The 17944-nt window shown below is 40.1% G+C and overlaps 1 protein-coding gene across 4 annotated transcripts in view; it reads right to left on the reverse strand.

Moving 5' to 3' along the window:
* The window catches only part of GRK4 (G protein-coupled receptor kinase 4), a 141172-nt gene that overhangs the window by 9762 nt on the left and 113466 nt on the right, over positions 1–17944 (reverse strand). For 3 of the 4 annotated variants that reach the window (XM_069070738.1, XM_069070746.1, XM_069070742.1), the window contains 3 exons: positions 17835–17924; positions 16452–16660; positions 12127–12264 (listed from right to left, as the gene is read on the reverse strand). In XM_069070738.1, coding sequence (XP_068926839.1) covers positions 12127–12264; positions 16452–16660; positions 17835–17924 — 437 coding nt within the window. The remainder of the gene's footprint in view (positions 1–12126; positions 12265–16451; positions 16661–17834; positions 17925–17944) is intronic. The other variant, XM_069070748.1, reaches the window with a different exon arrangement.

The raw sequence follows: 17944 nt of genomic DNA on the forward strand, positions 1-17944 counted from the left end.
TAAACTCCTCCATTGGAGAAGGAGAAGACAGAACGCAGGTAGCCACGGAGCTGAGGAATTTCCTTGATTTGGGGTAGGATCTGGTAGTCTACTGTTTTCTGATCAGCCTTGCGCTGCTCTGTAATCTCGTATTTCTCTTTTTCTATGTCAAAAATCTCTCCTTCTTGGTGTCTAGGTTTCCGGAGTCCCTTATTCTTGAAGTAAGAATCTGTAAGATGATTTGGAATTTCCACACCTGAAAGGTTAACCCGAGTAGAAGTGGCAATGGCAAATTTCTGAAGGGTCCTTCTGAGAGGAACACGGTTGATAGTCAGAGATCCAAGCCACTAGCCAGTTGCTTCAAGAAAACCACTTGCTTGCCCCTGTGTTGGCCAATGAGCATGATCAGAACGGTGCCTGGAGTGATGCTGGCTAGAAGTCTCCTCACATGCTGGCTGAAGGGCTTTTTGCCATGACTTAGCAGCTTTCTATGCACATCCTCAGTAGGGTAATGCCTAGGCATTTTGAGAATCTTTACCACTCAAGTTCCTCCATTCTTATCACCACCAACAGGCTTTGAGAGAGTAGCAGGCACTTTTTCTTTCAATCCTGGTTTTTGGGGCAGCGTATTTCCGCTTGTACATGGCTCTTCGGGAATACATTGCCGACCTGGAATATCTACCAATCCCTCTGTCCAGGACTGGCTTCCAACTGCAATGCTTTCAAGGCTTTTTGACCTTTTCAGCTACATCTTCCTTTTTGTTCTCTTTTTTTTTTCCTTTTTTCACCTTCTTTTCCTCGAGTGATTTTTGTCCGCCATCTTGAGAGAAGGGAAAGAGCTTTAGTTCCATTCTTAAGGAACTCACCACCTGCCTTTACAATCCATTGCATTTTTGGGCAGCTCTCACAGTTAGCAAGTCTGTAGTTGGCAGAAGGTATGATGTCTGATGTTGGGGAGAAGGGATCTCCATCATGCTTACTCTGCTTCCTTTACTGGTATGCTATGTCTCATTCTTTTTTTTTTGCCTTTTTTTTTTAGGGCAATTGGGGTTAAGTGACTTTCCCAAGGTCACATGGCTAGTTTTTTGTGTCAAGTGTCTGAGACCATATCCGAACCCAGGTCCTTCTGATTCCAGGGCCAGTGCTCTATTTCACTGCACTACCTAGCCGCTCGTATGTCTCATTCTTTATACAAACTGTGACCAGTACTCTCAAGCTATGTTTAACCTAGGGCACACACAATCTCCACTTTGTTTCTGCTTGAACTAGCAGAGAATCCAGTCATCACACCAACATATTCTTCTCTGGCAGAAGCGCGATCTATGGAGCAAGAGTAGTCTGCAGACCACATCTTGAGGGTCATGGTACTAACGTTTAAGAAAACTCACTTGGGTGTTGTTTTGTTAAGAAATTGGGGTTTATCTTCCTTCAGTATATTTCAGCACTAATAAGTAAGTGCTTTTGGAGTAAAACTGAAGGCCCCTCTGTGGTAGTTTCTACCCATCAAGCAGAGGAGCAGTAAACTCCCTGTTACACTGAGTGCAGAATGGTCGTGTCCACAAAACGAAGTGAAGATTTTGTGTTGCACAGTGCTAACATAAGATGTTTCCATCAAAGGCTGGCTATCAGCAGTCATTGAGAGGTGAGGCTTCTGGAAAGCACCTGGATCCGATTAGTGTAGACACCAGGTATTAAATGTTGAGCAACAGGTGTATTATCGATAGCAAATTTCAAGACAGCAAGCTGGCCATTATGCCTGGATGAGATGACACTCACATCAGCTGGATTTTCAGTGGCAAACAATGGAATGAACAGAAGTGTCTCCCCTTGGCACCGGGCCTTATTTGCCCTGTGCCTTCAACTAAAGGTCCCCTGGGACTTTCCATCTGTCCTGCTGATAAATCCTAGGCACCAAAAGTTTTCTTCAGATTTGTGGTCTGGATATCATCACTCTTTCTTTTTGCTTTCTGGAGGGCAATTGAGGTTAAGCGACTTGCCCAAGGTCTCACGGCTAGTTTTTGTGTTAAGTGTCTGAGGTCTGATTTGAACTCAGGTCCTCCTGACTCCAGGGCCGGTGCTCTATTTACTGCGCCACCTAGCCTCACCCACTCCTTCTTTTGTAGATATATTATTCCATTTGAAAGTCCATAATGTGTCACTAGCATGGCTCCCTATAGCAAGGAATTTGGGGACAAATCATCTAGGGCTCTGAACACTGTGAAAGCTTCCCTTTATAGTTTCAAAGGAAACTAAGTACGACGCTGTATCAAGAAACCTAAGCAATTCATGAAGATAAATGACTTTAAAAATGCATTTATATAGCTATAAATATATAGAAATACTTCTTTCCATATTCAATTATATTGTTGCCATGTGTTTTTAGGTGGTCTAATCACCATCAAAATGATGCTCATATGCTATTTATTTTTAGAATTTTATTGATGTCTTGATTTTTACACCAGAGTCCTTTCCCATAATATTCCCCACACACTCACTGAATCCTCCCTTGTAATAAAGTAAAACGGTACAGCAAAACAAAACTATAAAGTTTTGCATGAGACCAATGCCACATTCTGTCCCTCTATTGAAAGGGACCAAAACTGGATGCTGAATTATCTGATTTGACTTCCTTTTTGTGTGGTTTTAGTTTAAACTATTATAGTAATTGTACACATTATTTTTTGTTTTTATTTATCTGAATCAGTTTATATCTTTCCATGTTTCTATAAATTCCTCATATTCATCATTTCTTATAGCACAATAACATTTTATTTTATTACTATAACACAATTTGTTTAGTCCTTCTCCAAATGTGGGCACCTGTGTTCCCTCTTTTTCTTCTGTTTTTGCTTTCATAAAGAGTGCTTTTCTGAGACGGTAAACAGGGAAAAGAAATCATAAGAAACTTATCAAATTGAACTATTAACATTCCTACATGGAAAAACAATAATTGTAACTGATGAAACTTTTCTCAGTATGAAAATAGTTGAAGGGAATAGAAATATATGAGAAATATAAATAGAAATATAGAAATATATGGGCATTTGAATACATATGTGAATTGTGCATATATGTTTACAGGTATACATAGATAGAGGGCACAGGACCAATTGAATTGGAAGGGATGATACTTAAAAGGTGAAATTAAGAGGTGAGAGAGGAATATAATGAGAGGAGATTGGGAGAGAGAGAATGGGGTAAACTATCTCATATAGAAGAGGCAAGGGAAAATGGTTACAATGGAGGGGAAGAATAGGAAGGCAAAAGGGAATGGGCCAACCTTATTCTCATTGCATTTGGCTTGGGGAGGGAATGAAATACACACTAAATAGGCTATCTCACCCTACAGGGGAGTAGGGGGAAGGGAATGAGAGGGGGGATGATGGAAGGGAGGGCAGGCTGGGGGGAGGGAAGTTGGAAGCACCCACTTTTGAAAAGGGACAGGATCAAAGCAGAGAATAGAACAAGTGGGAGGTGGAATAGGAGGGAGGGAAATATGGTCAGCTTTTTACAATATATCTACTATGTTATTGTTTTGCATTAGCCACACATGTACAACCTATACTGAACTGCTTATCTTCCCAGTAAGGGTGGGTGACAAGGGAAGAAGGGAATGAATCTGGAATTCAAAGTTTTAAAATCAAATGTTTAAATATATATATATGTACACATATATGTACATATATATATATACTATTATTAAAAAAAAGAGTGATTTTCACTGTTCCCACTTCTGCCTGAATGTTGAACACCCTGTGCCCACCCAGTGACACTCCCGCTGAGGGTTGAAGAGATCTATTCTACTCTGGTCCTTGGGTCCATTTCCCAGTGGTCAGAGGCAAGGCAGATATGGCATCTATATAATCTCAAGAGCAGGGCATCTATTACCACTACCATGAATACCTAGGTATTACCATCTTCTCTGTTACTATGCTCTCTGAATTAGTCTTACTATCTGCTCTACCACCAAGTACTTTGGGACTTGCCAGGTGCATATGGCCACACCTTAGGTGCTATTAGGTCTTTCCATTAGCTCTGAAGCTGAACCCTTCTGGGTGGCATCCATTGCTCACCCCCCCCCCCCTAGCTTCCCCAATTACAACATGAGCCTCTTGAGGGCACAGACTATCTTGTTTCTCGAGCTGTGTTCCTCATATTTAGCACAGTGCCTGGAACAGACTAAGTACTTAGTAAAGGCTTTCCTCCCCATTCATTCATAGGAGATTTCCCTTTCTGTCAATGATGCCATACTATCAAGGGATATAAAAAGTTGAGGGACTTCTTATATAGTTCCAAATTACTTTCCAGAAAAGCTGAATGGATTCACAGATTCACCAAAAGGGTATCATTAGTGTGCCTGACTTCCCATAGGCCTTTTGGCATTGATTCTTTCAGTCCTTTACATCTTTTCCAATTTGATGGGTATGAGGCAAAACTCAGAGTTGTTTAAATTTATTTGCATTTGTCTTATTACTATTGATCTGAAACAGTTTTATATGGTTATCAAATATCTGAATTTCTTTTTCTGAGAAGTTTGTTCAGACTCTATTGTATGTGTGCAAGAGTACTACTGCTTTATATAAGGCCTGCACATTCCGTTGCTTCGATTACTAAAACAAATAGCTTTTTAACTCATTTTTGGACTGGTCTTCTCTTCTTTCCATCCTTCACAGAGTGACCCTTGTAATCTTTGTGTCACTCTGATCGTGTCATTCTACACAAAAACATTCAGTAAGTCCCTATAGCCTGCTGACCAAAGTATAAATGGTTCTTCAAAGCCTCTATATCTAGTCCCTGCCTACTCTTCCTTTCATGTAATAGATGTACTTGTCAAACTAGACTGTCATTCATCCAATAATCTCATTCTCTCCTTTTCTGCACCTTTTTACAGTGTCCTACCCCGAATCTCTGTGGTCCTTTCAGGGTCCAGTTCAGATTCCGATGACTCCAGGAAGCATTCCCAGTCTCTGCCAGCTGAAAGTGATCTTTCTCTTCAAACTTCCCCAAAATCTTTATCTGGGCCTTTCTTTTGCACTTATTTCAGTCCCCTTTACCACAGTTATTTGCGTACATTTCCTTGTTATGTTAGACTAAAAGTGCTGTGAGAGCAGCTTTTGTGTTGTATCTATTATTACATCCCCAGCAACTGGTAGAATGCCTCTCATGTGTAAGGAAAGGAAAGAATGAAGTATAAACAAAGTTCCTACTCTATGTGCCAGGCACTGTGCTAAGGTCTTTTGTAGATACGATCTCATTTGAGGCACACAACAACCCTGTGAAGCAGGTGCTATTCTTATCCTCATTTTACAGCGAAGGAAACAGAGAGGAACAGAGGTCAAGTCAGTTGCCCAAAGTCACAAAGCTACTGTCAGAGCCTGGATTTGAACTCAGGTCTTCCTGAGTCCAGGCCCAGCGCTCTATCCACTCTGTCACCCAATATTTGTTGAATTAAATTAACTGGAGGCTCTTAAGAGATCTGATCTAATGCTCTCATTTCATAAATAAAGAAATTGAGGCTCAGATTGGGGGAAAAGACATTGCACAACTCTGTCTATGTTTCTGGGATTGGTGGCATGGAAAATGAACTCAGGAATTAGAATCAAGATATATTCACTGAAACAGATATGCTCCATGGCAGAAACAGACCACTTACACCCACAAAATAGGGTAGGAATTCAGATACCGATCCAACGAATATTTGTATTTTTTGTCTGCATATTGAATTTTTAAAAAGAAAACTTAATAACAAAGTGATGTTATGAAAGAAAATTTTGCTGATGCTCGTGATCTATGAGAGAAGGCTAAGATTCTTTCAAGCCTAAGTTAAGTGCACTTTGGATGCAAAGATAAAAGTGAAGTTGTCCCTGCCTTAGGGCTTACATGATACTTACAAGACAAATATAACACAAGACAGGAGGAAGGATGTGTGTGATTCAAAGATGTGTCTGTACACCCTGCCTCAAACTCTGTGCATATGAAATTCAACATCTCCTACGGAGGACTCAGCACATTTGCCTAAACAACCTCTCTTATTCCTAACTTCACAACTTCTGTTGAGAGCACCATGATCCTTCCACAAAATCAGAGTTTGAGAGCTCAAAGAGAACTCGGCCTCATCCAGTTGGATTGAAACCCCGTGACAACACCCTCCACCACTAGTCCCTGAACAATCCTCTGGAGCCCAGCACACTCTGAGGCAGCCCATTTCACTTCTGCGGAATTTTCCCTGACCTCTACCTTAAATTGGCCTCTTTACAATTTCCACCCATCATTCCTGGTTTTGTATAGAGGGTCAAACAAAACAAGTCAAGCGCCTCTCTCCATAACCCTTGCCCCAAAAGACGTGAGCACACTACCCAGTTCCCCAAGACTCCTCTTCTCAAGGTTAAATATGTCCAGTTGCTTCATTCTGGAGCTTTGATGTCACCCATAACTCTTTCTTTTCCTTTACCAATGTACTGCCCAGTCAAGCCCTGTTGATTCTGCCTCTACAACTCTTGCCTCTGGCCCCCTCAAAAGGTTCCATGGCCGGGGGCACTCATCACCTCTCTCCTAGACCACTGCAGGAGGCTCCTCACAGATCTCTGGTCCCAGTCTCTCCCCACCTCTAAACAATCCTCCTCCCAGCTGCCAGCTGCCGGCCCTAAAACAAGGTCCGACCATGTCCCTCCCTGACACAGGAAGCTGCCTCTGAGCTCTAGGATAAAACATCAACTCTTCTGTTTGGAATTTAAAGCTGCTTACTACATGCTATTCTTGCACACACTTCACTTTCTAGCCAAACAGACACACCATTCCTTCTCCCCAGGCCGTGCCTCAGGACAAGCTGCTTTCTTTGGAATATGCTTTCTTCTCACTTCCCCTTCAGAGTCCACAGCTTCCTTCTAAATGTCTCCTTCCATACAAGGCATATCCTGAGCCATTTTCTTCTCTTCAGTCCAGTTTCTAGTGCTGATTGGCACATATATTGTTCTCCCCTCCCCCTCAATAGCGGTTGCCCCTGGAGGGCACGGATGTTTTGTATTTTTCAAGGAAAGAAGCAGAAGTGGCTGTGGAGAGGAAGGAAGATACTTGTTTCTTCCTACTAGCTTCAATGTGTGTGTGTAAGGGGAGATTGGGGGGGCAAGGCAAGGTGTAGGAGGTGTATCTTCTACAGTGAAGGACAATCGGGGATGCTGGGGGAGCAAGATTTCTGGAATTGCAAAAAGATGGAAGGAGTGTGTGAGGAAGAGGGTTTATAAAGGGCTCCCGAAAGACAAGATGAGCAGGTAGTATATTTCAAGCACAGGGGCTTCAGGGATGGCTTGTATAAATGCACTTAAGGCAACTGTGGCACTCTGAGGTTGGAGAACAATGAGTAAGAACATAATGAAGGAAGGATCTAAGGTTGGAAAGGGTGGTTGAAGTTTGGAATTTATCCTAAAGGAAATGGGGAGTCACTGGAGGCTTCTGAGCAAGGGAAGGACCTGGTCAGATCTATTTCTTAGCAAAAATCATTCTGGCAGCTGTATAGAGCATGGAATTGGAGTAGAGAGAGGCAGAGAGATCAATTAGAAGGTTATCATAATTGTCAAAAACCAGAGGTGAGGAAGGTCTCACTAGGGTAGGAGATGTATGCTTGGAGAGAAAGGAGTAGATATAAAGGACAGTGTGAAGGTAGATTAAGACTTGGCAAGTGATGACATTTGGTGGGTGAGAGCAAAAGAAGGACCCAGGCTGAACCTAAGGTTAGGAACAAAGATGTCCAATAAGATGATGGCACTGCCCCTGGCAGGAAATGCGCAGAGAACAGCTTTGTGTCTATTTTGGTCAGGAAATGTCCAAAGGACATTTGGCATATAGGACAGAGAGATGGAAATGTTCCACTTTTGATAATGAGGGGACTAGAATTCAGGAAACTAGGACTAGACTTGGGAGTCATCAATACAGAGGTAACTGGGAAAGGCTTGTGAACTTAAACCACAACAAATTAGATAAAGCACATACTATGTGCCAGGTATTGTACTAAGTGCTGGGAATACCAAAATAAAAAGGAAAGAGCTTCTGTCCACAAGGAGATTGTATACTACTGGGGGAAAACAGCACATACACAGATAAGTAAATATAAAGCAAACACAAAGGACACAGTCGTTTTTGGTGGGTTGTAGGAAGTACTTATAAACTGGGCAGGCATACTTCCTTGTATTTGGCAGTGGCATGCACTGAGCTTTTAGAAGGCAGTGATTCTAAAGAGGTGGAGGTGAGAAGATGGAACACTGTGCACCGGGAAATCCAACAAAATGCCTGGCTGGAGGGCACGGCCTCCAATGGCCAGTAATGTGGAATCAATGGGGGCATTCAATGTCCAGCAGAAGAGTCTGTATTGTATCCTACAGACAGTATGCAGTCACTGGTGCTTCTTACAAGAGGAATGACGCTGTCAAAATTTAGTCCCTAAGAAAGAATTATCTGGGTTATAAAGTAGTGCTTTTGTTTCACAAATCTGAACCCATGGACGTTAATGACATCACTGAGTATGAGAACAGAGATGCAGAATAGAGCCCTGGAATACACCTGGATAACGACTCAGCAAAGGAAAGCTGAGAAGGAGTATCTATGTAGGAGGCCAACCAGGATGAAACACCATCAAGAACTGCAGGCAGGTGAGGACATCCATGAAGAAGGAAGGGTCAATAGTGCCAAAGGCTGCAAAGAGGTCAAGCAGGATGAGGGCTGAGAGGAGGCTGCTGGACTTAGGGACTAAGAAATCATTAGTGATCTTGGAGAAAAGTTTCATATGAGTTTCATGTGGTTTCATGCCAAAGGGCAGAAGGATGAGAAATGAGGAAGGAGGAATGGTGGTGGTTAGGGATTAATGTCCCTTCTGATTCTCTGGGCTGCTGCTGCAGGTGGGGGGTAACCAGAAATGTGGGGATGCTCACTACTGGCCCCACCCTGCTTTCTGCTTTGTTAGGGGAAGAAGAGACAGGAGAGAGCATTATACTGCAAGTATAGTGGGTGAGACCATCAATCCAGTGGGTCTGGGTCTTCCTGCTTTTATGTGCTACCGTGTTTCCCCGATAATAAGACCGATCCCAAAAATAAGCCCTCCCCTTACTGTGTAAGATTCCTCTAAAATAAGCCCTCCCCCGAAAATAAGCCCAATTGAGATTGCTACTGTAGTGAAGGTGATCCCCTGCGCTACACTACGGTACCCTCTGTATGCACCGTTCCCCCCCGCCTGTGAAATGCACGCCACGCTCCGAGCTGCATCCAATCAGAGCTGCAGCAGTGAGCGCGTCATCCTGTTCTTCCCCAGTGATTTGCTTATTGAATAAAGGTACATTTTTTTGTTCACATTTACCTGTTTATTAAAATTGCTATCAATGTTCATTAAAATAAGCCCTCCTCTGAAAATAAGCCCTCTGGTGTTTTTCTGTCCAAAAAAAATAATAAGATAGTGTCTTATTATTGGGGAAACACGGTACCTAAGAATGGAAGGGAGATTAGTGCCCTTGTTAGGGAGACTGGCAACAGCTTGCTGCCTTACCAAGCCACAGATCAATCGCACTGTCTTTTTTTTTTAATCTTTTTGGAGGGGGAAGGTAGGGCATTTGGGGTTAAGTGACTTGCCCAAGGTCACACGGCTAGTTTTGTGTTAAGTGTCCAAGGCTGAATTGGAACTCGGGCCCTCCTGACTCCAGGGCTTGTGCTCTATTCACTGCGCTGCCTAGCTGCCCTGAGCCCTGCCTTCTTTATCATGGCAACATGAGTGTTGCCCTCTTCAAGTAAGTCACTTTGAAAGCTGACACATTTATCCATAAAATTATAGATTTAAGAGCTGGAAGGGATTTTAGAGATCATTTAGTCCAATGTCCTCGTTTCACAAATGAGAAAAGTAAGGGCCAGAGATTTGCCTGAGGTCAGTTATGTAACAAAGTAGCCCAGATGGTAAATGAACTTTAGGCCTCAGACTCTAACTTCTGCGTTCTCTCTACTCCACTTTGCCAGTGAATGACACTACCCTTTTTTCATTTGTTTGGATTTGTTTAATAGTATCTTGATTTCTCATAAAGTCACTAGCTTCTATTTGCTCCAATCTAATTCTGAAGAAATGATTCTCTTCTGTGAGCTTTTGGGATTCTTTTTTCATCTGGCAAATTTGGCTTTTTAAGGCATTCTTCTCCTCATTGCCTTTTTGAGCTCTTTTGTCATTTGAATTAGTCGATTTTTTAAGGTGTTATTTTCTTCAGTCAGTTTGTTGAATCCCATTTCATAACTTTCTTGCATTGTTCTCATTTCTTTCCCCAATTTTTCCTCCACTTCTCTTATTTGGTTTTCAAAATCCTTCTTAAGCTCCTCTATGGCCTGTAACTAGCTCATATTTTTCTTGGAAGCTTTTGGTGCAGGAGTTCTGACTTTGCTGTCTTCCTCCTGTTTCATGCTTTGATCCTTTTTGTCCCCAAAATAGTGTAAAGTTGGGTTGCTCTGTTTGTTTTGCTTCCCTTGTTTGCTCAGGCTGCCACTCAATTAATTGAGTTTTGGGTTTTTTGGCCACAGTAGGACTCTGCTATCAGACAGGACAGCTTTATCTCAATCACTGGGGTTTTCTCAGCTGCCGAAGGTATTAGTTGGGTGCCCTCTTTGAAGCCTCCACATGCTCTGGCAAGCTGGTCGCATACCCCAGGACCTCTACCCTGGACTACAATCCAGATCCAAGCAGCTTAAAACAAGAGCTGTCACCCCTCAGACTGGTCGCTTGGTCCCCCTACAATCTGCAGGCCAGGAGGTGAAGCTGCCACATGGCTGTGGCTGCATGGCTGCGGCGCCTCAGTAGCTTCTCCCTCCAGGGGAAAAAGCCTAACTGCACTCCCAAACTACCGGATCCCAAAATCCACACTGCACTGGCCTCTCATTTTATCCATAGCATCTATGGGTTGATAATTTTGGAAACCACCACAGCTGCTGGTTAGCTAAAGTCCTTCCAACCAGTGGCTGGTCAGGCCCTGGGGCTAAAACCTCCAGCTCGTGCAGGGCTGGAGTCAGCTCCCAGAGCACTGTGCTGACCACTTCCTGCCGGCCTGCCGGGCTGTCCTCAGTGGGAGGTTAGCTTCTCTGTGTCATTCTGTGGGTTCTGTAGCTCCAAAGTTTGTTCAGAGTCAACTTTTACATGAATTGGAGGAGGTGGGAACCAGAGCTGTGCAGAAGTCCTGTTTCTGCTCCACCATCTTGAACGACACTACCCTTTTTGACATAATTTTTGGAACTCTCTTTTGGGATTTAATGAGAAAACAAATTTTTCTCTTCAAGGAAAATCATACCTTATAGTCAGTATTTAATCATTTTAGAAGCCCTCGTTTTATCAAACAAAATAACAGAAAAAACTTAATCACTATAAAAGGACCAGAATTTAGGAACACCTAAAGGGACCAACCTGTGTCACTGATGCATCTGGTCTTTAGAGGTAGAACAACATGTTTTATTTCCTTCGTTAAAGAAGAAGTCTTTAGAATGCTAAGGAACATCGATACAGAAAAAGTCATCAAGTATGAAAGAGAAATAGCTAAGCTTCACCTAGCTGAAAATGTCTGAAAAATTTTTTCAATTCAATTGATGCATGTGGTCCTATTACTGTTTCTTTTTCTACTACTGTTAAAAGGGATTAAATTCTATCATAGTAATAATAAATGTAAGTGCTTTATAAATTTTAAAGTACTATATATAAATGCTAGCTATCATTAGTAATAGGGATATAGATTAGTCTGGCATAGGAAACTTCCACTGAGGAAAGCCCTCCTCCCCAAATAAGTCATCAATTTCTCTGCAACTTACGGCCTTCCAGAATTGCCCAGGGTCACATAGATAAGAATGTGAACCCATATGTTTCTGGCTCAGGAGGAAAATAATGATAACAGTGAGAAAGATAAAAAGCATGATAAGGATGAAGCAAATCTATCTGAATTTAAAAAAAATTAAAACTTTTAGAGTAAATGCATATTTATTTTTTATATGTCAATTTTGGGTAATTTTCAATGTATGTTTGTTTTCCGTTGGGAAAGATCTCATTTTAGAGGAACAGTCTACATAAGGGGAGAGGTCTATTCTCAATGCAGTATTGTATTTATGTTCATGGATGAATGATGGTCCTGAGTAAGATTTTATACTTACATCAGGGGAGAAAGGGGGTTCTAACATGTTTGCTTCTAGTCTCTTGAAGTTAATGTCCTTGAAAATAGGATGCAGTTTCACACCAGCAGCTCCCTCTCCTTTGCAGCCCAATCGTTTTCTTGGATCTTTCTCAAGTAACTGCATAAAAGAGAAGCAAGGGGGTCAATTTAATTCTTCAGGTTAAAATTTAAAGTATTTTATCTTAGAAAACTCCTCTAGAATAAATGTAATAGACCCTAATGATCCTTACAAAAAGAGGAAAATTTCTAAGTGTATCAAATATTAATTCAGACTTTACTAATTTGGAATTTGTGATATTTCAGATAGACACTGCTGAAGTATTATCTATAAAGTAAGGGTTTGCTAATTAAGTAACAGTGCTAAAATAAGTAGGGAAATGTTCATACTACTGAAGAGAAAATAACTAAGTACTTCTGAGACACTATTTGTAAACAAATCATAAACAAATACGCTCTTTTATAAATCTGTTCAAAGAGATCCTCTAAATATAAAATATGCTTAAGTTTTAAAATTTGGACTTGTGAACAACTGAAAGGCCTTCTTGCCTTTACTATGAATTAGCTGTGTTAGATTATATTTGAAGGTAACAATTTAAAGAACTACAATGTTAAAACGTAACCTGGACTATGAGAAGGCTAGACTAAAAAAAAAAGTGAAAATGAAGAAGAAAAAACTATCCTACAAAAAGCTTCATTCTTATTCTTTACCTAAAAATGCTTTATATAACAAGGACTAATTAGATTAGATTAGATTAGAAAAATTTAGGTAAACTAAATTAGCTAGTTTAACTCATTGGCTCCTAGGTTGCAACTTGGAGAGTATGGCCATAAAGACACCAGATTTCTGGAAATGGCCAAACAGATACTGTCTCTGAGTTTACAAGTTCGGTGAGTTTTTGAACTTGGTTTTGGGATTTGCGTCATTCTTCTGCATGTGCAGACTTAGAAGGATGGTGCTCAGGGTTGAGTGCATCTTCTGATCTTTGGATACTAGCAACCTCAAGGACTCTAGTAAACTCTGGTTATAGGAGGGTGGTAATCAGAACTGGGGGGATGTCTTTCTTGGGCCCAATCTGGTTTCCTTCTTGGTTAGAGGAAGAGACAGAAGGTGAAACCAATATGCCTCTCTCTAGTTAAAAATGGTTAGTGTTTACTCATATTATTAATATCCTGACTGTATCCTTTTGAAATCTGTGTTGGCCCATGTATCTGATTAATACAAAAAAAAGATGGGGAAGCTGCCTACATGTTTGTATGACAATAACATCATGGATAGAGATTTTGGAACAAGGTTTTGACTCTTTTAGAGGGAAGGAAATATTAACTCCTTTCCAAGTGCGATCTGAGGAATGGCCCTAGAGCTTCTTTGGATTTCTCATAGAGAGATGCCTTAGAACATAGAATCACATCCCTTAGGCAAATTCAAGTTTCCTAGGAGGTGAACATAAAAGCACATACAATAATTTATATATTGCTATACCTATGATAAATAAGTCCTTGAAGTCAACTGGAACCTGGCCAGATCAGTCTTGTGAGAGGATCTTCCTAAGCCTCTTGATCAGCTTCCCTTTGGGTGGGCGTCAAGGAATCTTGGCAATATTGGGAGCTTTCCTCCTCTTGTACCTCTATTACAAAAATTGCCACTCACTTATTACATTGACCTGCTTCTCTTCCTAATCTCACTTCCCCTTCATTTCTTTCCCTGTTTGCTCTGCCTAGAAATGATCCTGAATTTTTGCCATGATTTGGGGTAATCTTTGATATCTTTATCTAAAACTGTTTCTCTCTCATTTGAGATTCATTTTGTTTAATGAAACTTTGATCTCATATTTAGATCATGCCTTTGGAATATCATATCCACATGTCTACCTCTAGCCTGGAAAATGATACCTCGAACTTGGACTGGTATGTTTTGCCCCTTTAGAATGATGGTCCTCAAAAAAAAAATGCAGTTACACAGGCAATGCCCAGTCTACTTTGTGGTGTAAGACAGAACAGAGAGTAAGCAATGAATACTACTCATTTCATTTATTACTTCTTAGGTATTCTTGTAGGGAGGCAGAGAAAAATCATAGTATTGCCAGTTTCTATTAAATGCTTCATATTTAATTTCATATGAATTATATTGTTTCTATAGGTAGTAAGCAAAATTGTTGAAAATTTACTAAGAGAGAATCGCCAAACAAATTGTGGTAGATGAATGTAATGGAATGTTATTTGCACCATAAGAGATGAGAAATGAATAGTTTTAGAAGAAACTGGGAAGATAAAATGCAGAATGAAGCAAGCAGAATAAGGAGAGCAATTTATACAGATAAATAACTTTCAGAGACTTTGGAACACTTAGCAGTTCAATGATAAATCATGAGCATTTAGGACTGAAGATGAAATATACTACCCACCTCTTGCTAGAGACATCAATGGACGTAAGAATGCAAAAAATGATATGTATATATTCAGACATGACAAACATGGGAATTTGTTTTGCTGGACCATGTATATTTGTTGAGGGTTTGCTCTTTTTTTTTAAATTGCTAAATGGGGAAGAGACAGTAGTAAAGGTAATGAATGCTTATAAAAATAAACTTATTTTCTTAAAAAAAATAAATTTGCTTATAGGATTATACTTGTACCACTTCTTTTAATTTTAACAAATCTTTTGAAACTGAGCTAAGTGGTATGTTGTATTAGGAAGAACCCTGGCAATAGTGTCACGAAAGTTTGGCTTCATGTTCTAGCTCTGTCAATTACTACACTTGGAGCAAATAACTTACTTATCTTAGCCTTAGTTTTCTCATCTATGAAATATGGAAGACCATATAACCTGTAAGACTCCCTCCAACTCTAACACTGTTATGACTGGGATAAAATCAGCTTCTGCTTATTCTTTCAAATGTTATAGAAAAGCAGTGGACAAAGGAAGAAGATCTGGGTTTGGAGTCTGTGTGTCTTGGGAAAGTCAAAGTATGGCAAAAATTGTTGAAAAAACTAGAATATGGTCAGGCAGAAACTAGGTGTAGACTAGCATCCCACTCTATACCAAGATAAGTTCCAAATGGATACATCATTTAGATATATAAAAGATGACATAATAAGCAAATTAAAGGAGAATGAAAGAAATTATCTGTTGGCCCTAGGGATAGGGGAAGAGTTTATGACTAAACAAAAGTTAGAAAGGTTCATAGGAGGTACAATGTGTAGCTTTAATTACATAAAATTTAAAAGTTTCTGCATAAACAAAAGCAATGTGGCAAAAATTAGAAGGGAAAAAGGAAATTGTGGGGAAAAGTCTTAGTAGGCTTTGTTGTATAAGAACCATTCTCTAATTGATAGATGGTAAAGGATAAGAACAGGCAGTTTTTAGAAAAAAATCCAAGCTATCAAAAGTCAAATTTTAAAAATGCTCTAAAGCAGTAATAATTAGAAAGATGAAAACTAAAACAACTATGAAGTGCTACCTCACACCTATGATATTAGCTAAATTGATAAAAAGGGGAAATGAAAAATGCTAGAAAAGCTGTGGGGAAAAAAGACTCAGTGCATTGTTACTGGAGTTGTGAACTGGTTCAATCATTCAGGAGGATAATTTGGAACTATGGTAAAAAAACTATTAAATTGTACATACCACCTGGCCCAGCAATATCATTACTGGATCAATATGCCAGAAGATCAAAGAGAGAGGAAAAGGACTCATTTATACAAAAATATGTATATCAGCTCTTTTTGTGATGACAAAGAATTGGAAACTGAAGGAATGTCCATCAAATGGAGAATGGCTGCATAAATTATAGTACACGAATGTGATGGAAAACTATTGTTATAAGAATGAAGGGGATAGTTTCAGAAAGACCTAGAAAGACTTGTATGAACTGATGCAGAGTGAAGTTAGAAGAAGCAGGAAAACAGATAACAATACTGTAAGGACAATTAATTCTGAAAGATTTTGAAACTCATCAACCACAATTTCACAGGACTCAAGATGAAACATGCTATCCATCCTCATATGGAGAAGTATAGATTGAAGCATAATTTATTTTCCTTTTTTTTTTTAGACATAGCTAATATGGGAATTGTACATTATACATGTTTTTTTAGACATAACTAATATGGGAATTGTTGTGCCTATATATGTTTGCAATGGGCTTTGTTTTTCTTGCCTTCTCAGTGAGTGGAGAAGCGGGAGGGGGAGAGAATTTAGAACTGAAAAAAATACAACTGAATTTTAAAAAAGAAAACTACTATAATTACAGTTCTTTAAAGCATATTAGAAATTTATTTTCCAAACCTCTATATATCTTCACCCACCATCCTGCAGATAGACTGTGCCTCCTCTGAAAACTTCTCGGAGTACACTTCTTGGTCTTCCTTCACTCTGCGATCTACCTCCTCACGTTTGACTTTCTCTTTGCGTTTTCTGAATGGTGATTGTCCCTGAATCATTTCGTAAATTAGGCAGCCAAGTCCCCACCAATCAGGACTAAATGTATAGTTTTCATTATTGATAACTTCTGGAGCTACATAATAGAGAGAGAAAAAAATGTTTTAATTAAAATAACACACAATTTAATATTATCTTATAATTAATTCAAAATATTTTAATACTTTAAAAAGGATTTATGTTTTCATCTACGTGGATATTCCCTTCACCAAAGGGGGGGCAATCCCTTTACAATTTGGTGGACAGTCTTGGAAAGTTCCAGTGGATCACAAATTCATCACTAACTTGGATAACAATCCTCTTTGGACTTAATTAAGCTTGTCTTTAAATGACATTCACATAGTCTATCACTGGAACTGTACTTGAAAACTTTCCAGATTGGTAGAATAAATGTACCAAAATCTTACCATTCACTGGAATACCCCCCTAGTACCAAAGGTTCTATCTCCACATCAGAAGGGAGTATTACAAAATGTTATTGGAGGAATTTCAAACAAAGTAATAGAACTTTACATTTTTAATATTCAAACAACATGAAACCGATCTGGAATGATTACACTACACATTTGATACTAGGATGTTCCCAGGCAAAATGTAGGATTATGTATGTGCATCACCGTCTCTGGTTCTGCCTCTTAACACTGTCTCTTTTTTTAGACCTAGCACAGTGCTGGGCAACCAAATGATTTAGAAATGCTTGCTGAATGACTATCAGCTTGCTCACTATCATTTAGTGGATCAGCAGGTAATTTTGGTGGAGGTGAGGACAGAAGGGCCCCTTCTTCACAAGGGGTGCTCTTCTCAATCATGGCTGTGAGGACTGAAAGCAGGATGGCGGTCTAGATCACAGTGCTATTCCTTGGGCTCTTAGACTCAAGGCTCTGGGGCTATCTGTATCAGTCTGAGAAGTGATGGTCAAGGTGCTATCAGTGGTGTGACCAGCCTTGCACACGCTGTCTCTCCCTCTACCCTGCCAATCAATCAAATAACAAGTATTTACTACATACTAGGCACTGTGCTTATCTTTGGGGATACAAAGAAACAGTCTTTGTTCATACAGAATGTATGTGAATGTAAGAGCACCGGCCCCAGTGTCGGGATGACCTGGGGATCGAATCTGGGCTCAGATACTTAGCAGCACACCCAGAAATAACTGGCCATGTAACCTTGAGCAAATTACTTAATCCCAGTTGCTTTAAAAAAAAAATGTATGTGAATGCAATTTAAAGAACCACACACATCTCACGCACCCATGTAGCCAACTGTTCCAACTCTTCCTCGGACTGTTTCTCCTTCTGGGATCTGCACAGCTAGCCCAAGATCTGAGATCCGGATATGTCCTATTTAGGTTTAAAAAAAC

This window comes from Petaurus breviceps, unplaced genomic scaffold (assembly GCF_028583685.1).
Source record: "Petaurus breviceps papuanus isolate PSGF00001 unplaced genomic scaffold, PetGlider_PUasm1.0 140, whole genome shotgun sequence".
NCBI lineage: Eukaryota > Metazoa > Chordata > Mammalia > Diprotodontia > Petauridae > Petaurus > Petaurus breviceps.